Source organism: Dromiciops gliroides, chromosome 4 (genome assembly GCF_019393635.1).
Source record: "Dromiciops gliroides isolate mDroGli1 chromosome 4, mDroGli1.pri, whole genome shotgun sequence".
Lineage (NCBI taxonomy): Eukaryota > Metazoa > Chordata > Mammalia > Microbiotheria > Microbiotheriidae > Dromiciops > Dromiciops gliroides.
In genome coordinates, this window is record NC_057864.1 from 496,199,309 (window position 1) to 496,223,179 (window position 23,871).

Genomic DNA, 23,871 nt, shown 5'->3' on the forward strand with positions numbered 1-23,871 from the left:
CAACTGTGCTTTTCTGCCCTGGAACTATGAACAGAATCCTACTCCACTATAGCTGCAAACTCTTGTGGGCTTGTGCTCCTCCCTGACCTGGGACCACCATCCAAGACTGTGACCTGGATCTGAGTAAGGGCAAAACAAGAGTCCAGCCTCAGTGCTGGCAAAGAGATCCCTGTAATCTCCTTCTGGCCAATTGTTCGAGCCCCTTACTGTCTGTGGACTGAGTTGCAGATACAGTTGCTCCCACTGCTGACTTCTCTAATTTCTTCTCACAGACAAAATCATATACCGTTGAGAGCAAAGTTGAAAGAAATACAAACTTCACCCCCACACACTATTATTAAAGTTAAAGCCCACCTAAAGTTTCCTGGAGAAGACACTTTTCTCTTTCTGGTGCTTGCAGGAGCCCCTGGTCTTAGGCCACCCACAGGTTCTTGGAAGCTGATCCCATCATCCTTTGCCCTTGAGAGTGGGGCTCAGTTTGCCAAAGGCATCAGCTGCCTGCCCACTCCCCGTTTGTAAGAGGAGAGTGGGTCTCTTCCCCAGGGCCTCCCTCTGGCTGGGATATCTAGCCAGCACTAGAACTGTATAAGAAACTTGGTAGGATGGGGCTGGTCCTGATCCATGAGTCAACCAAGAGCCTCTCAAGTCCATCAAAGGTGCCACACTGGAGTCAGGGTCAGAACAGATGGACATTCGAGTTACTCCTTGGCTCCCTGGGGGTCTGGCTCGGCATGAACCATCCATCACGTGATGCTGGGTTGTCTCCCCCCCCCCCCCCCCCCCCCCCGCCCAGGGCTCAGGGGCCAGCTGCTCCCACTGATCTGTTCCCCCTCTGACCCTGCTCAGGACAAGTTCGAGGCTCGGGAAAAAACCGGGGCCTTCTGCAAGCCCGGCAGCCCTCTCTAGCGAGGGCCTGGGCGCAGAGGGGGGCTTTCCCCTCCAGCCCGGGGTCCCGGAAGGGGGCTGGGGCCACGCCTCGGTCCTGAAGACCCTCTTCCCGAAATCGGCGACATTCCTCTCCAGGCAGCTCCGCTCCCTTGTGCTTCCTGCCCAGTCCACGGCCCCTCGTGAAGCTGGTCCCCGCCTCAGTCTCCCCCTCCAAAAAATGAGGTCCCTCCCTTGGCCCTCCTCCCTCCCTCTCCAGGAGGCTTGGCGCCTGCGCGGTGACACCCGGGCTGGCCCCGCCCCCAGCCCCGCCCCACGCCTGCCCAGTCGCGAGCTGGGACGGAAAGCTGAGGCCGCGTCTTTGTCCGGTCTGGGAGCGGCGCGAGCGCCTGCTTATGGAGCCCCGGGGCCCGGCGCGCGCCGCGCGGCTCGGGCCGCTGCTGCTGCTACTGCTGCCGCTGCTGTCGCCTCTGTCCGGGCCGGCCGTGTCCGCCCAGAGCGAGGCCGCCGGTGAGACGGCGCTCGGAGCGGGGGGGGGGGCGGCGGGGAGGGCGGGGGCGGGGCGGGAGGCGAGCCCAGTGCGCCTGCGCGGGGGAGGGCGCCGAGGGAGCGGGCCGCAGGCAGGCCCGCCGCGCCTGCGCAGAGTGGCGAGGGGGCGGGCCCCGAAGCCAAGCTTCCCTACCCTCCTCTGCCGGGTTTTACGTCACCCCCTCCTTCCCCGAAGTGGCCCCGACTTTGGGGGGGTGTCGGAGTGGGGGTTATACACGGAGACTGGGGATGCGAGCGAGGACCCGAGGGAGGAGTGGGCGGGCACGCGGGTGCTTCTGGGGGTTCTCGGCCCCTCCTGCCGGGAGCTTTTGGGGGCTCTTGTTCTCCCCCCCACACCTGACAGGCACTTCTCAGGGTCCACCCCCACACACACTTGGCAGGCACTTCTGGGGGGTCCTTGGCCCCCTCCCAAGTGCTTCTGGGCGGCCTTGGCCCCTCCCGCTGGGAGCTTTTGGGGGCTCTTGTTCTCTCCACCTGACAAGCACTTCCGGGGGTCCTTGGCCCCCCACCTGACATGCTTGGGGGGGCTCCTCATCCTCCCTCCCTGGGCCTTTGGTTGTCTTTGGGTGTTGCTCCTTTCGTGCCTGGGGCTGGAGCCAAAGAGGCGGCTCATGCCAGTTCTGAGTTATTCTTAGGCCCTTCCAAATCCATGAGCCAGCATTTATTGGCGCTGACAAAAGCGAGCCAGTCCCTGCCCTCAGAGAGCTTGCTTCCCTCTATGACCCAAACCCCGCCTGCAAACACCAGTGGACTGAAGACGCCCTGATTGGTGGGGGGTGTCTCAGGCCTCTGATGCCCCAGGGGTCCCAGGTCACCTCACCGCCCTGATTTAAAGAGGAGGGAATCTCCCGGAGCTCCCAAGTCTCTGAAGGGGATATAGGAGCCCAGCTCTTCCTTCTCCACATCTAGAGCTTTCCGCTCTAGCACCCTGCCTCATTCTGTGGGCCCCACAGATTGCAAACGCTTGGAGGCTTTGGGGCTGCAGGCTGTTGGGTTGGCCAAAGGCTTTGTGATCTTAGGCTCGGGCTCCAGGAGCCCCAGGAGGGTCAGGACCTGGGGTGGCTGTCCTGCTGTCCTGCTGTCCTCTGCCCTGATCTGAGAGAAAGCTTGTGGAAGAGACTCCGCCTGGGAGGACAGGGAAGAGGCCCAGGGGCCGCCTAGATTACATGCTGAGGGGAAGGTCCTTTACATTCCCAACCACCCAGAAGTGGGGGTGAGGAACCAGTCAGATCTGGGCTGACAAGGGAGCAGGTTCCTCCTGACCAAGGCCCTGGCATGGAGGCAGAAGGGTTTAGATGGGGCCGCCGGGACCTTGGTTTTGCTTGACTTGACACATTTGTTACAAGAGTTTTGCTTTTCTCTTTCTCCCATTGGTGGGGGCACTGGGATAGATTTTTGTTCACAGAGGAAAATAAGCCACTGAGATGCTTGTGGAGCCGGGGCGGGGAGGTCTTCCCCCAGACTGTGGGTGGGAGGGAGCCCTGGACAAAGTTCTTCCCCTCTCTGGGCCTTAGTTTCCCGATCTGTAAAAGTCTAGGGTTCTGGGTGTGACTAGTTGAGTGAGTCTCTTCTTGTGCGTACAGGTCATTGGTGGGAGGAAATCTAGTGTTGATTGAAATGCAGGTCATGTTGTTCCTTGGGTTCCTGAGGGTTGTTGATGGATGGTTGTTTTTTTCCTCCAGCTTGCTCCCAGAGCAACAATCGATCCTGTACTGAGTGCTTGAAGAATGTCTCGGTAAGTTGTGAGGGTGTGTCTTTAGGGCCCCTCTGACTGAGGGTGGCTTTGGGGGCCCTTGGCCCACCATCCTCTGAGCCTCCCAGGGCTCAAGCTACTGACTTCTCCCTCACCCTGCAAATTCTTTCCTGGGTAGGTAGACTCTCACCCTGCTCCAGCCTCCATCATCCTCAGAGCCAACCTCCCATCTCCTTCCCCCAACACACACACACACACACACACACACACACACACACACACACACACACACACACACACACACACAGGCCCGCACGTGCACACGCTGGCTCTCCTGGCTAGACTGCGAGCACCTCTTTGGCACAAGGAAGGCCTTTGAAAAGCACTTGTTGGTTGGTGGCTGGACGGTCAGTCACTGTTGCCTTTTTTCTTAGCAAAGGTGTGTTTTCTGTGGGATCAGGCTCTCGGGAGCACTCCAAGGAACTCCTGGCTTTTGAAGCTCTAGGTCTTTTCAAGCAGGGACCTAAAGGACGAGAGAAAGGACCTTGCCCGTGCTCCCCTGGGCAGCAAATAAGACCATTACAGGAGACACAGTTTAGGGTAAATTATAATCCATTGTATCCATATCAGTCATAGCGTCACCAACTGTGTATTTTGTGGTGACCAAATTGTGTTATATAAATGATGAATTGGGGGCCAGACTGGGTTTTCTAAAATACTACTCCGCTCTCGCACCCATTTTGGACAGTGAACATTTATTGTTATCCCATGTTATTAAAGTATTGACTTCGTGTCTCCCTAACCCCCCCCCCCCCCCCCCCCCCCAGTCCCAGGTTTACAGGCCTAAACAATCACATAGCCAGCGTGTTGAGCCAATGAGGCCAGGAGAGGGCACATGGAGAGTAAAAGAGTCCAGGGTTAGGGTTAGAAGAAGAGAGCAAGGCCCTAGTGGTCCAGGCTTTTTTCTTTTTTCCATAGAGGTGGCTCCTTACACACTCACCAAAGCTAATTGGCTAGCATCATCCAATTCCATTGGTTGGCATGACTTGAGGGTGGTTCACATTAAAATGACTTGGGGTCTGATGGGACCCTGAGGGGCAAAGGTTCATTCAGAGAGGTGTGGTTTAATCCCCTCAATTCAATGAACTAGACAAAGAGTCTATTCTCCACCTCTATTGGACCCTTAGGCTGGTCCCAAAAAGAGATTAGCTGAAGTTCCTCCACTGAACCTTCCCCAGTTAGGGTGAAGAGAAAGGGACCCCTGGAAAATCCCTTGTTAATAATGACTCTCTCAGTTGACCAAGTGGCTCCTTAACCTCTTGGTAGTCCAGAGAGATCACGTGCATGGATGCTCTCGTAGGACCAGAAGTGTCCATTAAGCAGTGATCACACTGACTTGGTTAGGAACCAGGGAAAATAGCTCTATGGAAGAAGGTAGACCCCACCCAGGCTGAGCTGAACACTGTAGCTTCCTCCTGGGTGTGGTCTGGCCCCGGAAAGCCGGTCCAGATCTCTGTGTAACAAAGGTAAAGACTAAAAACTACAGCATTCCTTTAAAAGGGGCTGTGGGGGGTGGGTCTTGAATCTGCCCCACGGTTTTGGGAATTAATGAGGTTTTTTCACACCCAGCTGGGCAGGGCCAAAGGCAGGTCCCCAACACCCAGGCCAGCTCTGTCCCCTGTACCAGCTGGCTTCTTCTTTTGGCAGATTTCCATCTGGGTGATGAGACCAAGCACAGGCAATCCCTAATAGATAACACGTCTGGGAGGTATGAGCAAGGGAAGGACAGCTCAATCTCATTCTTCTGGGTGGGGTGGGGCAGTGCTCCCCAGGCACTCCCAGACATCAGGGCCATCTAGCTCCCAGGGCCAGTCCTGCCAGTCTGGTTCTGCTGAACCCAGACCAGATGTCTGGGCCCAACTGTGCCCCCAGGACACTCCAGACCTCCCCAGTCAGACCAAAACCTCTGAGATTTAAGAAGGGGCGATTGTTTCCAGGCCAAGAGGGGATGATTGTAAAAGTAAGCCCATTGATGCCATCTTGCCGTGTGCCCCAAACAGACATCTCCCAAGTCCCATGATCCAGCTCGGTCTGAGCAGTTCACCCCTAAAACTGTTGCCCTCAGGCCTCTGTTGCTACACAGCTGATTCGGTCTGCCCCTAATTAATTGTTCTGCTTGGACCCTGATTTCCTGATTGAGGGGGGTGCTTCCTTCCCTTCTTTAGATGAATGGGTTTCAGCCACCCTCTGCCTGGGGTTAGTCAGCAGCAGAGAGAGGCCAGTCAACCCCCTCTTGTGGTCCTGGGGCCAGGCCTGATGTTCACCCTCTGCTCTGTGGCATTGCTGACCACTCTTCCTCCTCTCCCCCAAGAGGCATCCTTCAAATCTTGGGTCCTCCTGCTTGACCAGAAGGAGCCTTTAGGATGGTGTCCAGTCCCTGGTTCTCTGATCCCTAGTGCAGTGCTTGTCTTCTTATTGATTCTCTCTCCCTCTCACCACAGTGGCTGAGAAAGCCCAGAGCCCCTCTCCCCTTCTTGTCCTCTCTTGACCTCCCCCCAATAAGATGAGAGGCTGCAGTGCTAAGAGTTAGTCAGATGAGAGCTTGATTCCAGGAGAAGGAACAAGGATGGAGAGGACCGCCTGAGCAGGGGCGGCCCCCTCCTGGGGGGCCCCTTGTTGATGACATCAGGGCGGGGATTCCTTTGGTGGGTCTCTGTGCTGGTCCTCCCAGCCTCAGTTTACGTCTTCTCCAGTCGAACCAATTGGCATTTATTAAGTATTAAGGGCTCCCCTTTCCTCTGTAATGGGGGGGTGATGAGAAAGAGCCTCCTACAGAAGTGGGCAGCCCAAGTTATGAGGAAGGGGAGGGCATTTGGGGCCTGGGCTGCCAGGTCATCCAAGGGACCCCGGGTGAAGATGAGGCCTAAGACTAATTTGGATCCAAGACAGCTGGGAGGGGTGGGTGAGGTGATGGGGTGGGGAAAGGCTCCATGGGATCCTGGGGGTCACTGGCTGAACCACGACCAGAAAGCCTTGTGGGGGCTGGCCATAAGGTGAGATGGAGGGTGGTCCTGGGACACGGAAAGGGGACAGGCCTGGTTGGTGGGTGCTTGGGGCTATCCCTCACAGGCCATGGGGAGTGACACTGAGTCTCTGCCCTCCTTGTCTCTGTCCTAGTGCTTCTGGTGCTATACCAATAACGCCTGCCTGGACTATCCCGTCAGGAAGATCCTGCCGCCCAGCTCGCTGTGCCCGCTGAGTTCTGCCCGTTGGGGCGTGTGCTGGGGTAAGTCTTCCCCTTGCTGCTGCACTTGGATGGCCATGCTTTCACGGTGGTGGCCCCCTTTCATGGACGAGGAAACTGAGGCTGAGAGGGGGAGCCACTTGATTTGGGGGAGCCAGAGCTTGGTTCCAAAGTACCTTTGTGGGGCAGAGTCATGGCTCACACGTTGAGGAAGCTGAGGTCAGGAAACATTTATGAGGTACCTACTGTGTGCGAGGCCCTGCCCTCAGGGATCTTACAGCCTAATAGGAGAGAGACCGTGTGCAAAACAAGCTCTAGACAGGATAAAGAGAAAACAGTGAACAAGGAGAAGGACCTGGAATTTAGAGGGGTTAGGGAAGGCTTCCTGGAAGAAGTGGCCTTTTGATTGGGACTTAAAGGAAGCCAGGAAGTTCAGTGGTTAGAGCGGAGGGAGGGCATCCGAGGCCTGGGGGAGGATCTTGTTCATGTGTGTGAGAAGCCTGGGTGGGGGCAGCTTAGGAAGGGCTTTGGAGGCCTCTCAGCTTTCTTGAGGAGGGAGTGACGGGGTTGGACTGAAGGGGGAGAGACTTGGGTCAGGCAGACCCCACCCCTGCACCCCCAGCAGCCACTGCTGTAGTCCTGGTGAGAGGGGGTGGAGCCTGCACCCAGGGCCCAGAGAAGGGGAGAATGTGAGGACATTGGCAGGCCTTATTGCATCTGGGGGTGAGAGGTCGTGGCAAGTCCAGTAAGACTCCCAGGTTAGGAGCCTGAGGGGTGGACACGAGGCTATTGTTGGGCTCCATTTTGGACACACTGACTAACGTCTACTGGACATGCGGTTCAGGATGTCTGAAAGGCAGGTGGAGAGGAAACTGGAGCTGGGCTGAGCATTGGGGGCAGGAAAGGGAGAGCTGAGAATTGTCTGCATAGACGGTCCTTCAATCCACGGGGGCTGATGAGGTCATGGGGTGAAGCAGGACAGAGCCTGGGGGACCCCTGTGGTCAGAGGGTGTGGCCTAGAAGAGGATCCAGCAAAGAGCGGACAGACAGGGAGGCAGAGAAAGAGTCCCACAACCCCAGAGGGGCGAGAATATCCAGGAGAGGAGAGCGACTCCCAGTATCCGAGGCTGCAGAGAGGTCAAGGAGAACGAGGACCGAGGAAAGGCCACTGGACTTGGCCACCAAGCGATCCCCAGTCACTGCAGAGGGCGGTCTGCAGGGAATGACGGGCCCGGAGCCAGACCGTAAGGGGTTAAGGAGAGAGCACTGGTGTAGACGGGCTTTTTGAGGAGCTTCACACAGGACAGCAGAGATTGTGGGGCCAAAGTTAGCAGGGACGGGAGGGTCAAGTGAGGGATTTTCCAGGCCGGAGGAGACAGGGGCCTGTTTGTAGGCAGGAGGGAGGGAGCCCAAGGACAGGGAGACATTGGGGGGATGACCGGGGCAATCTGTTGGCAGAGACGGGATGGAATAGGATCACCTGGTCAGGTGGAGGCCCCTTCATCACGGGAGATGAGGCTGAAGGAGGAGGAGAAGAGGGAGCTTGCCATGAGTGGGGCGGTTTGTGGAGGGGGGAGGGGGCCCCCTTGTGGTCTTGTAACAGTTGGAGCCTCAGACGTGAATGTCCGGTGACCCAGGGAGAGATGTCCTTCTGGCTCCTCTTCCCTGACTCCCGGAATGGAAGCTCTCGGGTCTCACCCGGGCTTCTTTCCCGCCCTGGTGCCAGTCCAACATTGCTGGGCACACAGTCTGGGGGTGGGGTTCAGGAGCCTGAGGCTTATCTCATCTGGGGGCCCAGGCAGCAGATGCCTTTGTCAAGCCCTTCCCCTGCCAGGTAGATCATCTGTGCCCTCGGGACCTTGAAGCCTCCCGACACACGATGTGTATGTAGCCCTCCACACACCAGGGGGCAGGTCCCCATCTTACACAGGAGGCACCCAGAGAGGATGAGGAGGCAGTTGGGGTCAGGGTGGGGGTGAGGCATTTGCACAGGCCTACTGCCTCCCCCCACATGAGGCCCTGGACCCTGCTGACAGGAAGCTGTCAGGAAGACTCAAGAAAGCAGAGGGGAGGGGGCCGGGCTGTGGTACCCAGCCGACCATGACTCTGGGCAGATGAGAGGCCTGGCACGTGCTGTCCGTGCCACAAAGTAGCAGATCTACTGTTTCCTTTCCTGAAAGGGAGCATGGGAGAAAGGGGAGAGGAAGGGGGCTGCCTTTGGTCCACAGGGAAAAGCTGCTGGGGTGTGGGTGGTCACTGAGTCAGGGGGAGGCTGGTGAGTCATTGGCCTCAGGATAACGTGATTTTGGGGTTGTGGCAGGAAGGGCAAGTTTGGATGGAGGAAGGGAAGGAAAATACAGAGTAACCTTGGTAGAAAACCCCCAGCCATGGAGTAAGGGATGGGTCCCCCTGGAGATGACCCGTCGCCTTGTGCGCGTTCTCTTTACTCTCCTTTGGAAGAAGGGGGGGGGTGCTCTGAGGGAAAGAGGCCAGGCGTGGCTACCCCCACAGCCCAGGCCTTGTGTAGGGTGATGGGCCTGCTGTGCCTAGACCTGGGGCTGTGAGGAGTTTCTTCCTTGATTCCCTGGTCAGAGCCCAAGGAAGGGGCTTGGGATGATGCTGACTCTGGCCTGCGGGGATGCCTGGGTGGTGAAAAGATGGAAGCCAAGGGCCAGTCCTGGAGAAGGAATCCAGAAGTGGGGCCCAGGCCCAGAGGAGCACAGACCAGAGGCCAGAATGGCATGGGCTGAAGGCCGGCAGCAGGCACTGGGCACCATGTCCTCTGTCTCTCTGAGGAAAGAGCAGTGTCAGAGCAGATGGACCAAGGGCCAAGCATCTCTTAGCTTCCTTCTGGTTTCCCTGCCAAGAGCAATCCTTCATGGTTATTGACCCAGCTGAAGTGAGCAGCTCTTCATGAGGGGAGGAGCCTTTATGAAGGGCCTACTATGCGCTGGGCCTTGGGGATAGCTTCTGCCCTCCCCTGACTGAATGTTTATGGCACAAAACGAAGCTGCCCCGACTTACAGCTATGCGTTACTGCCCCCAGCTCTTCCTAAACCGTCATGACTTGCCCGCTTCGTTCTGTCAGTGCCCACACAAATCAGTGTGGTTATCCTCAGGTGGAACTCGGTGTGGGGGGCCTGCTCAGGCTCGTCCCATGGTACTTAAAAGTTTGATTTTGGAACTAATGGAGTCACTTAGATTTGGACAGTGAGCCACAAGGGATGGACTTCACCACACCATGAGGAGTGAGCTCTCTAGAGCTGATTCAGCAAGCAAAGGTCACTGCCTCAGTTGTCCATTACGGTCTATGGCCAGGCCTCAGGGTCACCCGTAGCTTCTCATGACATGCACAGCCTAAGCTAACTTAGTCTCAAGGACAGTTTCTAAATCTTTTTTTTTTTTTTTTGGTGGGGCAATAAGGGTTAAGTGACTTGCCCAGGGTCACACGGCTAGTAAGTGTCAAGTGTCTGAGGCTGGATTTGAACTCAGGCCCTCCTAAATCCAGGGCCAGTGCTTTATCTACTATGCCACCTAGCTGCCCCAGTTTTCAAATCTTTTAAGGACAAACTAGCCCACCTTGCAAGGAGCATCCCCTGGGGGCAGGCCTGTCCATTGTAGTGCCTCAGCCTGGTCAGCCTCATCTTTGTCTGGGGAAGGAGTGGGGCTGCCTGACCTCTCCTGCCCCGAGGCTGGGTGGGACAGGGCAGAACCAAGTAGGGAGAGGAGCAGGTGGCGGGCCATAGTCTGTGCCCAGGCCAAGGCCGTCTCTTCTCCAATTCAACCGGCCTGTTGTATAATTCTGCCTCTGAAGTTGCCAGCAAGCAGGCCTCACCACGGCTTCTCCCGGGGTCCATCTGCTCTGGTTCTTGACTGAGCAGCCTGCCTTCCCTTGCTGTGGCAACGCTCAGGATCTCTGCAGTGATCATCGTAGAGCAGTAGCGGCAGGGATTGGCAGAAGGAAAAGCAGCTAAGATGGCGTTGGCCGGGCAGTGCTTGGGAGAGGCTTCTAGGTGGTGCAGTGGGTAAAGCACTGGGCATGGAGTCTGAAAGACGTCACAAGCTGCTTAACCATCAGCAAGTCACTTAACCAACTCTGTCTGCTTCGGGTCCCTGAAACTTAAAACCGGGGCGATAATAGCAGCCACCTCCCCAGGTGGTTGTGAGGATCCAGTGCCTGGCACTTCTCGGTAGGCACTTGATAAATGCCTGTTGTTCCTTTCCTTTATGAGATGGTCAAGGGAGGGCGTGAAGCCTGGCTGGAGTCCAGCTCCAAGATGGCCAGCACTGCGCTGCCCCCTTTCTGAGATGGAGCCCTCCTGGGAATTACCCCAAGCTCCAAAGGGAAGAAGGACATGGATTGATGAGCAGCCCTCCCCTCCTGGAGACTGGGCCGGATGGGTTCTTGTGGTGGGGAGGTTATGTTCCCTTGTTCAGCAGGCTGGCTAGACTTCTTATTCTTCAGAAAGGGAGCCAGAAAACATCTACTTTTTAAAAATTCTTGGGGGCAGCTAGGTGGTGCAGTGGATAAAGCACTGGCCCTGGAATAAGGAGGACCTGAGTTCAAATCCAGCCTCAGACACTTGACACTAGCTGTGTGACTCTGGGCAAGTCACTTAACCCCCATTGCCCCGCAAAAAAAAAAATCTTTAAACCCAACCATCCTCTTCCCCTTTTCCATGACAATCTGGGTCACTGCTGTTAGTCTCTCAGTCTCCTACCAGCTCCATCCCTGTCCTTCTGCTAACCCATCCAGTGCCACCTCTGAACCACTCGCCCAGAATCCCCCTCCTACCCTCGGGGGTGCATCACCTGCCTTTCTCTCGCTGTGAGATTCCCGTCATGTCTAGTACAGTGCTGTCTTCACAGGGAAGTCTCAGTCTGTGCTTGTTGAGTGAAGGACGGGTGGGTGGGTGGGTGGGCAGAAGGAATCAGGGCGTCAGTGGGTGAATACCCTCCTCGCTTCAGTGCCGTTTGAAATTGGATCTTGATTCCCAGCCCTGAGACTTGCCTGTCTTTACCACCTAACACTGTGGGCTGGCAAGTATTTCATGAGCAAAACAGATTAAACTATTGACTCTCCCAGTGGTTCCTCCAATGGCGCCTTCCCAGAAGGCATCCTTGCCCTGAGTGGCAGCAAAAGGCTCAACGTGGAGGCACCTGGGGTCAAACTGAGTGACCCATGAATATTCCAGGGAGTGTGCTGATCCTTTGGGGGGGGGGGGGAGAGCAGGTGTCACAGATGGTGCCCGTAGGTGGTGAAGTAGATTAGAGAACAGAATATTCATTTAGCCTATTAGGTCGTGCCTGACATGTTTGGCTCTTCTTTGCCCAGTCAGAGAGCTCCAACTCAGGCCCAGACCCCTTGGGGCCTGTGGCCAGCTCCACGGCCTTGTCCTGTTTCCTCATTTGTAAAGTAAGGGCCAGGGGTTGGAGTCGCTGGCCCCTTAGGTTCCTTCAGGCGCCAAATCTTACCAGTTTCTTTAGTGAACCCGGTTTTCTCTTGTATTTCAGAGCCGACAGGCTTGTGGAACACATTCTTTCCACGCGTGTTTTAGTCTTCAGAGTTTTGTGAAACTTCACGCAAGCTGCTGAGCTATTTAGCTGTGGAACTTAAAAAGGATAATTCAGCCTCTTTTCAGGTGGTGGTGGTGTGGTTAGAGAAGTTTGATAAGTGGGTACAGAGCAGTCTTTCCAGGAGATGAGGCCTGTGCCGAACACAAAGGTTATGGCTCTTAATGGGGATGATGCTTGTGGGTGGAGGGTGCAGGCATCTCACTCACGCGAGCGTGTGCGCACACACGCATGTGCATATTCATGTGTGAGCCTGAATTGGGCAGGCAGGGAAGAAGGATTCTCAGCAGTGCTCACACCCACCTGGAGCAGAAACCCCACACATTTGGGTGCATCTGTGATGAGGAAGGGTCTGCACTTGGCCACCTGGGGTGCCCTCGCCCTCCACATCTTGAGTTCTGCTGCTCTGAAGGGAGAGAAGAGAATGAGTCCTGGCAGCTGCTTCCTCTCTTGTCCTGATCACTGCCTTTTGCTCAGATCTGGCCACCGCATGAGCCCACTGGGGAGCCCTTGATTGATTTCCCCTTCAGGGACTCGGCTCCTATCTCTGCTGTGCCTCCCTTCCCCCTCTGTCCATGGGAGCCACAGGAGCAACCTGTGGTCAAGGCCATGAACCAAAGGCTTGGGGGCAAATAGGATCCCAGTGACAAATCTGGGTCTCTCAGGAGACATGGCTTCTTGATCTGATGAGAGCCCTGAAGGAGGTCTGTCTGGAGCTATGTCAGTGTTATCTAAGCTTCTGACCTGGAGGTAGCCAGGGATGCTCCGAAGGGATGCATGGAGTCCAGAGGCAGGCAACGACCTTTGACCAGCAGCCCATTTCACTGGTGTTCTCCACCCAAGCTCTCATTCTTTTTCTTTTTTAATCATAAAAGTATTTTATTATTTTCTATGATCTTTTGGGGATACAGATCTTGGCATTTTTTTAAAGGAAGGATAGTTGTTGTCACCTGTTGGAGCCAGATTTATATAGGGAGAGTTAATTGAGTGGCTCACTGTAATATTGTGTCCCGGAAATAATGAGGAACCTCTAGGTTCAAAGCTCCCTCCCCTCTGAACTGCCCTTTTAGATATTTCTCCCAGGCCAATAAGAAAGGAGCCTGGGGGCAGCTAGATGGCGCAGTGGTTAAAGCACCGGCCCTGAATTCAGGAGTACCTGAGTTCAAATCCGGCCTCAGACACTTGACACTTACTAGCTGTGTGACCCTGGGCAAGTCACTTAACCCCCATTGCCTGCAAAAAACAAAACAAAACAAAACAAAAACAAAACCAAAAAAAAAAAAAGAAAGGAGCCTAACAGCCTCTTTTCCACAAACGAATCAGGTTTTATTAATGGGAATAAAATAAACAGCAAAGGTGAAATTAATAAAATCAAAGACAAGGGAATAGGGAAAAAGAAATTTGGATAATCCCCCTAACTCTAACCTATAATCTATACAATCCCCAAACTCACTTCCAGCTCAGCTAATTCAAAAGAGCAGGGCTCGGGGCAGCTAGGTGGCCCAGTTGATAGAGCACCGACCCTAGATTCAGGAGGACCTGAGTTCAAATCCAGCCTCACACACTTAACACTTACTAGCTGGGCAAGTCACTTAACCCCAATTGCCTCATCAAAAAAAAAAAAAGCAGGGCTCGTATGTTAACTCACCACCTGGGGTCTGTAGCTTCAGTGGGAAAACAGCTTTGCAGTCAGGGCCCACAGGACAAACTATCAGGAAAAACCTCGTCAGCTCCTGCCAGCTCACCCGACTGGGAAGAAAGTGACTTCAGAAAGAGCCTGAACCCCCCTCAGTGAGCATTTACTTTCCCTCTCCCAAAAGGGGAGGTCCTTCAGACTGCCTGTGGAGAGTGGTTCCTCTGTTGACATCAGCAGCAAACGTCACTCAGGCCAGGCCAGGTGTGGCCTATCCCAGTCAGTCTGCCAAATTCCATTATTTTACCACACACTTAACCAGCATGGGGTTCCTAAGAGGCTGCTTCCTACAGCGCTTGAGTTCTCCTGGGGGATCCATTTGGGGAACACCACAATCTCAGCTTTCCTTAAGGCCCCAGACCTTTACTGTTCCCACCTTCTAGCCCTGCCCCCTCATGGATGGACCTGGGCCTCTTCCATTAATTAACATCCAAAGGATGCAGGATCTGGGGCCATACTTTAGACATGTACAAAGGTCTAGACTTTCAAAGCAAATCGTTTAGAAACCAGCAAGCTGCCAAAGGCATTTAAAAAATGATTGCTGAAAAGTCTCACTTCTCCGGACTGCTTATTATTGGGTGACAGAAGAGATCCAGGAGATCAGCTTTTCAGGGGTAGGTAGATTCCAGTGATGTAAGTAAAATGTTAAAATAATTTTATTATAAAATGAGTAGCCATCAACAATAAGAAACGGAACATAAACATAATAAGCTCTGTGCCATGGCATGTTAGCAGCTTGGGGGCGCCCCAGTGCACAGAGCCCTAGCCTGAAGGCAGGAAGACCTGAGTTCAAATGCAGCCACTTTCTAGCTGTGACCCTGGGTAAGTCACTTAATTTGTCTGCCTCCATTTCCTCATCTGTCTATAAGGGCTAAAATTCTAGCTATACTGTCTAAAATATGTAATGAGTGGTCACCAATAAATTATAAGCTTTAGCAAGAGTTAGGCTTTTAAGCATTTTTTTTTTTTTTTGCGGGGCAGTGGGGGTTAAGTGACTTGCCCAGGGTCACACAGCTAGTAAGTATCAAGTGTCTGAGGCTGGATCTGAACTCAGGTACTCCTGAATCCAGGGCCAGTGCTTTATCCACTGCGCCACTGAGCCGCCCCCCTTTTAAGCATTTATTAAGGAGAATAAGAATTTGGTAAAGAGAGTGAGAAAGGCCTAGATTCATCTATCTATTAAAGGGAGAGAACATTCCTAGCTTCGCTCTCTGTCAGAGTCCCCAGGAAAGAGAGTGAGCCAGCACGCCAGCCTCCCCCTTCACTTCCTGACGCCAAAGAAAAGATGCATGGTCCTGCCCTCGGAGGCCCTCTCCTCATGTTGGAACTTTCCTACAGTAAGTCTCCAGCAGGTGGTGTCATTCCAATTGTTACATGTGAAATGGGGATAATAACAGCACCTCCCTCCCAGACCTTTTATGAGGTTCAAATGAGGTATCTTTGCAAAGGGCTTAGCACAGAGCTGTCATCATTCATACTCTCCTTTTCACTCCCCCCTCACAGTGTAGACTAGCAGTGGCCGTGGTCCCAGCAGGACTCACCTCTTCACCCTCTCAGTCTCTGTGGGTCTACAGATACTGTCGCTCCCATTTTGCAAATAGAAAACTTGGGTTCAGGGGACTTGGGGCTTGCCTGTGGTCACACAGCAGACCCCAGATTTGAGCCCTGGTGCTTTGTCTCCAAACTGCCTCTTTTAGAGTATCACTTGGCACCACCCAGGAACTGGCCTTGGCATGAAGGGGGCATCCTTGTGGGTAAATGGGAAGATGATGGCGGCTTTGGACAAGGAGATGCTACCCTATCCCTATGATGCAGTGACCCTGGTGGACGGACTCAGAAAGGGACTTTGCTGATATGATTTATTTAAAGGAAAACATTGAAGGGGGCAGTTCTGTGGCGCAGTGGATAAAGCACTGGCCCTGGATTCAGGAGGACCCGAGTTCAAATCCAGCCTCAGACACTTACTAGCTGTGTGACCCTGGGCAAGCCACTTAACCCTCATTGCCTCTGAAAAAAAATAAGGAAAACATTGTTTCCTTCTTGGGCCCTCCAGGGAAGAATTTTCCTTCTCTAGTTTATGGAGTTGTCAGAAATGGGGTGGCCTGAGCTGACCAGCAAGGGATCTTCCTCTTCCAACTGCTAGATCCCCAGAGTTGGGTCAGATTCTGTGTCCCTTGAGCCCCTCCCTGGGATCCCCAGGAGCTCTCTCTCTGGACTCAGCCTTGCACATGCTCTGAAATCAGCCAAGAGGAATGGGTGGGAGCAGGTAGGGAGGGCTTTAAGTGGCCCAGAGCTTTAGCTTTCATCCTGGAGACCAGAGGGCCCTTTCCCCCCACCCTGGGGGGTGGCTTGGGCAGAGCCTTGGGAGAGGGGAACTGAGGGACTCTTTAGGCAGCAGAGCTCAGTAGGGGGGCAGCCACATGTGGAGAGGACCTTGTGGGGATCATTTGGGGAATCAGGGCTGTGACCTTCAACCCAAAGACACATCGAAAGAACGGTGGGTTTCCAGAGGAAGTAATGGTACATTTGGGATGCCCATGTGACCTCCCGGTGGAAATGACTTCCAAGAGAGAAGGCGGCTGGCCGTCGTCTGTGTGGGGAGGATGCTTCAGCCCCTGGAAGCTTAGGAGGTCGCCAGGCAGCACTGCAGAGCATGGGCCCAGGTCCGAGTTCTTGGGCATGCCCACAGGCCAGGGTTGTGATATCCCCATGTTAGGCAAAGGAGACTCAGAAGGACTAGCGGGGGTGGGGGGCGGGGGTCTTGGGTGGATGCTGGGAAAAGCCTATTGCTACCTTTGGGGAGAGCTGTGTTGGCCCGGGGCTGAGAAGTGACGGCTCACTCCCGAGTCTGAATGTGTTCAGGGGTGAGATGACACGCCTTTGTTGGCAGCGGCTGGAGCCCTGGGGTCTGCTCCTGCGTGCGGGCTGCTTGGGCCCATGGAGAGGAGGCGCCCCGGGCAGTGTGAGATTTAAAATTGGATATTAGATCATAAATCTCCCCTACTTAACCCTTCCCTTAACTCATCTCCCAGACTAGTAAATGGAAGAAGCTTCTGGTTTTCTAGATAGAGCCTTTATTGTATATAAGGTGTTGTTGATTAGAAGGATAGGAAAACAGAAATACAGTACAAATCGTCTTAAATCTAGGCTTAGTCTATATTCCTTATAAAAACTCACCAAACCGATTTAGGCCACCTTTGGAGTGAGTCAGACCGTCTGTGCCGCGCCGCCCTTCCCGCCAAGCCGGCAAAAAAGGCTACTCCCCTTCTCTCCACCCCAGAAGTCAAAAAACCCGGCAGGCAGTCTGACATGCGCCCCTACTTAACCCTTCCCTTAACTCATCTCCCAGACTAGTAAATGGAAGAAGCTTCTGGTTTTCTAGATAGAGCCTTTATTGTATATAAGGTGTTGTTGATTAGAAGGATAGGAAAACAGAAATACAGTACAAATCGTCTTAAATCTAGGCTTAGTCTATATTCCTTATAAAAACTCACCAAACCGATTTAGGCCACCTTTGGAGTGAGTCAGACCGTCTGTGCCGCGCCGCCCTTCCCGCCAAGCCGGCAAAAAAGGCTACTCCCCTTCTCTCCACCCCAGAAGTCAAAAAACCCGGCAGGCAGTCTGACATGCGCAGCAGGTGGACTGTACCCGGCAGGCAGTCTGACATGCGCAGCAGGCGGACTGTTCATCTCCTCCCCAAAAGGGTGGTCCTTGAAAAACTGGCGTCTTTCAGTTATCCTAGCCGACTGTTAAAAACTTTCATATTTTACCACAGCAGGGAGGGCCTGGCTCCCCTGGGCCACTTTCACTTTGCCTGTTCTTGTGTCCACAGTTAACTTCCAAGCCCTGATCATCGCCATGTCAGTCGTGGGGGGAGCCCTCCTCCTGGCCATCACGGTCTGCTGCTGCTGCTGCTGTAGGAAAAGGAAGAACCAAAGGCAAGTGGGGGGGGATGCCTGGGGCAGGGGACTCTGGGCTGCGTGCCCCAGGGCCTGGCGGACCAGTGATTGCTCTCTTGGTTTTGGCAGGTCAGACAAAGAGGAAGAGCGTGCTGTTAGAGAGAGAGAAGAGAGGAAAGTCCGGCAGGAGGAAAGGTGAGGGGGCTGACTGAGGCCCAGGGTCCCCCTGGGCTGGGTGCCAGCGGCTCACATTCTGACCTTGGCCTCTGTGCCAGAATGCATACTGGGTCCTTGTCATTCGGTTTTCTTTAGTCTACAGTATTCGGAAGGGCCTGTGGCGAGATTCCCACTGGAGTCCAAGCTGAAAGGTGGCACTGGTCAGCTGTCAGGTCTCCTGGACCGTGGCCTGAGGGGCATGGGGCTAGGCTGGGGGACCGGAGAGGCTTGCCAGAGGGAGTGTCGTAGGAAATGAGCCTCTAAGGAAGGCCTGTGCCCAAGGCCGGGCAGTGCTGTCGCATCTGGGGAAAGAGAAGTCAGGAGGGCCCAGAAAGGGAGGTGTTGGCGTTAGCCACCTAGATGAAGGGCAGGGGCACCAAGGCTGGGAGACAGTCTCCAGACCAGAAGAGGCACCCTCAGTACTGGGTTTGCCCGGCCCCATCCCCTCATTGGTTTGACAAGAGAATCCAGAGAAGGGACTATTCTCTCTTCCTCCCTCAACTGCAGGCCTGGCCCTCTGCTCCCCCGTCACTGTCCCCTTCAGGCCGAGCCAGGCTTAGGCCTCCTCTGAGGCTCATCTGGGGCCCCCATTCCTCATCCTCTCCCAGAGCAACACAGCTGGTGTCCACTTCTGGCCACTAGTAGCCCGCTGGACCCATCCCGCCCCCCAGTCCCTCTATCGAGGGTCCTACCAGCGTTCCCCAGGGAGTCCTCCCTTCTCTCCCTCACCAGCCAACCTCAGCCTCCAGCGCCTCTTCTGCATGTCCCTTTCCTAAGCCTCCTAAAGGATTGCAGGACTTCCGGCCTGGCTGGTCTCTGCCCTCACCCAGCCGCCAGAGTCGCCTTCTTCCGGCACAGCTCTGACTGTGCCAGGGGCTGATACCGGGCCCCTCTGCCATGTAGCTTCTCCAGTGACAGCTCCTCCTCGCCTGGTGCACGACCAGCATTTGTTGAATGGATGGACTTGCTCCTTGGTGGCCAAGACTGGAGCCTGAGCCCCATGAGCCTAGAGCCCAGAGCCCAGAGCCCGTCCGGGCAGCTCCCTCCGCAAGGAGGGTGCAGTGACTGTACCCTCAGAAGCCAAAGACTTAGGGCTCTGGGTGAAATGAAGACCTGTTGGTAAGGGGTGCGAGGTGGCAGGCAGGCAGGTGTCCACTAAGGCCTTGGGATCAGAGCCTTCTGGCCACTCGGGCCTAGTTAGGGAGACCGAAGGCCTGCCAGTGAGAAGGGGACAGTCACGCCCTCTCCTGTCCCCCAGCTTGGGCAGGTTTGTGCTTCATGGGGTTTCTTTTCTTTTGCAGGAGAGCCGAGATGAAGTCCAGACATGAAGAAATAAGGAAAAAATACGGTGAGGCCCCCTCGAAGTGTCTCCGTTGTGCACTGAGTCACACACATGTCCTTTGAAGCCACGCCATCAGTGTCTTATGCCTGAATATGGTGAACTTTCTGTGGAGTGCTCCTGGGGCCAGGGGACGTCTCCCCAACCGGGCCCCATCTGGGCTGGGAGACATCTCCCCAGTTGGGCCTTGTCTGGGCATCTCTAGCCTCTGACTTAGGCAGGATCAGGCCCCTGGTTCCCATTCCCCAATCCATCTATCCTTGGGCAGCTCTCAGACATCCCCCATCAGCTTCTTGGTGGCATCCCTTTATGCCTTTCTCTGTGGAGCTTTGTGACAGCACCAGGTCCTTGTCCCTCTTGCCCTTGCTAGCCCTAACCCTGCTCCTTCTCTTCTCTTCTCTTCTCTTCTCTTCTCTTCTCTTCTCTTCTCTTCTCTTCTCTTCTCTTCTCTTCTCTTCTCTTCTCTTCTCTTCTCTTCTCTTCTCTTCTCTTCTCTTCTCTTCTCTTCTCTTCTCTTCTCTTCTCTTCTCTTCTCTTCCCCTCCCTCCCTTCCCTCTGTTTTATAAAGGTCCCACTTAGAGGTCACAGTAGTTGGCTCAAGCCTCAGAAGGGTCATCCCACTGACCTCTCCCCTCCCCCCTTCTCTTAAGATCCAAGTGACTCAATTTTTCCAGACTTTCCTCTCATTGACGCCATCTTGTGTACGTTTGGGAGCCTTCACCCCTTCCTGATCTTGCTCATTCTCTTTCCACCATTTTCTCCCAAGGGCCACGTTTCCTGGTGTGTGTGCATGCTGAATGCATGGTGGTGGTATCTTCCTAACCTTGCTCCTGGTCGAGTATAGACCTGTGCGTGCTGATTCAGCTGGACCAAAGGTTCTGATGGAGTTGGCGACGTGCTGGTGCTTGAGCGTGTCTTATTTCATGGCATCATGTGGCTCTGTTGCTAAATTTAAGCAGGGGTCAAGAAACACAGCAGAAAAAGCCCCGTTGTCCAACCAGCAGAGATAGCTCATGGTCTGCCCGAAGTGGGCCAGACAGCTGTCGAGGCCAGGGCCCCGGACTTGTTTGGCCTCCCCCAGTGCCCAGAACCACATGTGGCCCCTTTGGGCCATGGAATCAGTGTCCATTAAGTCCTGGTTGTTCACGCTGCTCGTTGATAGGAAGCAGAGCCATGCTCCCACCTTCCCTAAGGAGGGATGCTGGGCACCCTGGGCAGGGCAGGGCAGGGGAGACACAGGAGGGACTTGGACAAAAGTGATCCAGTTAATGATGAGAGAAATGCCCCCCGGAGGGCGAGAGGTGGCCTTGGTGACTTGGGAAATGGCTCCCCTGTGAACTTGTGTTTTCCCTTCTATGTGCATCAGATTCTGAGCCCAGGAGCCAGATTTCAGGGACTTCCTAAATCTGGGGAGGGGCTTGTTCACTCCAGGGCCATGTTTGTCCGCTTGCTCGGGCCCGTTGGATCTGCGGAAGGTCCTACATCTAGGCACAGAGTTAGGCCAAACTCACACTTTGCCTTAACTTTCCAAAAAAGACGTGTTGTACAAATGGGACCAACCAGGGTTTCTTGGGATCATTTGGCTCGTGGCCTTGAGGAGATCCTGTGTCTCCAGGAGTTCCTTCCCTTGCACTTTTCCCACTTGACGAATGGATTGTAATTGTCATCTGTTTTGTTTTCAGGGCTGTTTAAAGAACAGAACCCTTACGCCCGATTTGAGAACAACTAGCCTCGCCAGGGAGCTCCCTGCTGGCCTCCTCCGAGGGGACGTAGGATAGCACCTGACCAGAAGCCACGTGCACATCTTCCATTAATCTGATGCTTTCAGTAAAGAGCCTTATGTGCAAATGAGACCCTCTTTAATCCCTGATGAATTTTTCTGGCCCCTCTCCTTGGACAGATGAATGCTTCTCCATCCCTAGCAGTGTTCCAGAGGGCAGAGGTTGGAAGCCGTCCTTCCCCTTTGTCCTTTCTGATCAGCCAAAGCCACAGGAAGGCAGAGGTGGTCACCTTGCCCGCTGCTGCAGCGGTCTTCTCTGCCCAGGAGACACTGCTGCTCTTGGCTGGCCTTTCTTGCCCCCTCCCAAGTCATCTTCTGCTCGACATCCTGAGCATTGCTTTTTATTTCAAACAGAGGCCTTGGTTTTGGTTGAAATGTAGTCACCCTTTCCATTTAATTCTCCATGATCAGACACCCATTGAAACATGCACCATTCTTGAGGGCACTCTGGGAAGTTGTAGTTCACCCCCAAAAGAAGCCACCATCTGAGGGCTTGAGTTCTTCACTCTTTGGAAGTACAATGGAAAAGTGGCATTGGAAAAGGCAACCAGAATTACAGAAGTTTTTTAGGTTTTTTTGTTTTTTTATAGGATCCTTCTGTTTTTAATAAATGCAGTTAAATTTCTTTGGCTCTGGGAGCAGGACCTGAGAACAGCATCCTGCTTCCTTCGCAGCCCAGGTGACAAAGGGCAGTGCCTCTGTCTGGGCTTACAAAGTGCTGCCTTCAAAACTCTCTCCAGAGGCCTGAGCTCTGCTGCTGGGGTGTGGGCCCAGGCCACCATTTCCTGCCTGGGGAGCAGAGCTGACCAGGGCCTCAGAGAGGAGAGCAGACCTTTTTCAGCAGGTGAGCAGGGGTTCCCAAGGCCACCAGGCCATCCCACTACGAGGGCTGGCTTCCAGACCTCTGACTGTGGCGTGTGGGCGGCCGGCGGTCTGAGAAGGAGTATGCCGGCCTTGCTCCTGACTATGCTGTTCTCTTCTGGCAGCCTTGAATCGGCTTCATCAAGGCTTGATTGGGCCCGGGAAGGTCGGCAGTGAGAATTCCACGGGTGCATTCCCATTCTGCTGGGGAGTAGGCCGAGAAGGCTTCCCCCCAGAGCTAGCGTGCAGTGTAACCGGCTTTTCATCTTCAGCAATGTCGAACGTTATTCTTGCACTCTTTTTAAAGAAACACTTTTTTGATGATGTAATGGCCTTACTGTGAATTAACCTCTCTACACTGAAAATCTTGCCCACTAAGAAGCCATCTTTGGCTTGAATCTTTCTTCCATAAATAACCCTCATGCCCTCCCCCCCAAGTGAGGAGCTTCCAGAACAATGTTGTGATGAGCTAGCTGCTCAGTGGCCTGTTAGTGACACGGCTGGTCAGAAGTAGTGGCAAGAGGAACTGACTTTAGAGGACCTACCAAGTATGACTAATTACTGGCATGCATTTAATCCTTTCTTACCTAGAGGAGCCCAGATTTTTTAAGTGTATCTGCTATATTTCTATTTTATACCAAGACCAGCCTGTAGCCACAGGCTAATATCCTCACACTTGTGAGCACCTTAAATTTTAAGAATTTCAAATAAAAAGATTTATTGTAATTTTGTGTTACCTGTGATGGGTTATATATTGTGTGCGTGTGTGCCTGTAACTGGTCCTTGGGCAGTGAGGATAACTCCACACACATGAGCTGGGAAAGCACTAAGTCCAGACTGAACAAATGTCTGCTCTAGAATGCTGGGGCCCTGTCTGGTGTGGAGATGACCCCAGGCCACTGCAGGCTCCCAAAGCCCTGACCAGGACAAGCCAGGCTTCGGAACGTGCTTAGCACTCGGGAGACAAAGAAAGGCTTGGACAACTAATTGGATGTGGGGTGAGTTGCCAAAGAAGGACTGCATCAAGGTGGTGAGCCTAGGGGACGTGGGTCGTCATCTGGGAGCACAGTGGTGCCCTCAACAGTAATGGGCATGCTCCATTTGTTATTTATTTTTAAACATTTCTTAAAATTTCAGTTCCAAAATCTTGCCCTCCCCACAATTCCCCCATCCACTGAGAAGGGAAGCACTGTGATTATTCCTATGAAATCATACCAAACGTTTCCCTATTAGCCCTATTACCAAAAAAAAAGCGAGAAAATTATGCTTCCACTTGCATTTAGTTCATCAGTTTTCTCTTCGGAGGTTGCTAGCATTTTTTCATCTTGGAATTGTCTTGGATCATTGTATTGATCAAAATAGCCAAGTCTTTCACAGTTGATCATCATATAATATTGTTATTGATGTTCATTATGATCTCCTGGTTCTGCTCACTTCATTTTGCCCAATTCATATAATTCCCAGGTTTTTTTCCTGAAATGATCCTACTCATTTCTTATGCCTCAGTGGTATTGCATTATAATCATATTCCACAGCTTGTTCAGCCATTCCCCAATTGATAAGCATCTCCTCGATTTCTAGTTCTTTGCCACCACAAAAAGATCTGCTATAAATATTCTTGTCCATATAGGTCCTTTTTCTTTGATCTCTTTGGGATACAGACTTAGTAGTGATATTGCTTGATCAAAGGGTATGCCCAGTATTATAGCCCTTTGGGCCTCCTTCCAAATTATCCTCCACAATGGTTGGATTAGGTCACAACCCCACCAACAGTTTATTAGTGTACTTATTTTTCCTTATCTCCAGCATTTGTCATTGGTACGTATGAGTTGGTACCTCAGAGTTGTTTTAATTTGCATTTCTCCAATCAATAGTGATATAGAGTATTTTTTCATATGACTATAAAAATCTAATTATCTGTTTTAGTTAGGTCTGGTTTTGCTTTTGCTTTGTCTGAGATCATAATTACTACCCCTGATTTTGTTTTGTTTTTTTGTTTTTTTTACTTCATCTGAAGTGTAATAGATTCTGTTCCAGCCCTTTATTTTAACTCTGTGTGTGTCTTTCTGTTTCAAGTGTTTCTCTTATAAATAATACATTGCACGGGGCAGCTAGGTGGTGCAGTGGATAGAGCACCG

General features: G+C 53.4%; 1 protein-coding gene across 1 annotated transcript; it reads left to right on the forward strand.

Moving 5' to 3' along the window:
• The first annotated feature begins 1,200 nt into the window (after positions 1–1,200).
• On the forward strand, positions 1,201–22,459 carry LOC122753668 (PTTG1 interacting protein). Its single transcript, XM_044001237.1, has 7 exons — positions 1,201–1,395; positions 3,117–3,169; positions 6,305–6,413; positions 17,471–17,576; positions 17,667–17,732; positions 19,055–19,101; positions 20,775–22,459. The coding sequence occupies exons 1-7, from the start codon at positions 1,281–1,283 to the stop codon at positions 20,819–20,821; spliced, it is 543 nt and encodes a 180-aa protein (XP_043857172.1). The 5' UTR covers positions 1,201–1,280; the 3' UTR covers positions 20,822–22,459.
• Positions 22,460–23,871: the final 1,412 nt, after the last annotated feature.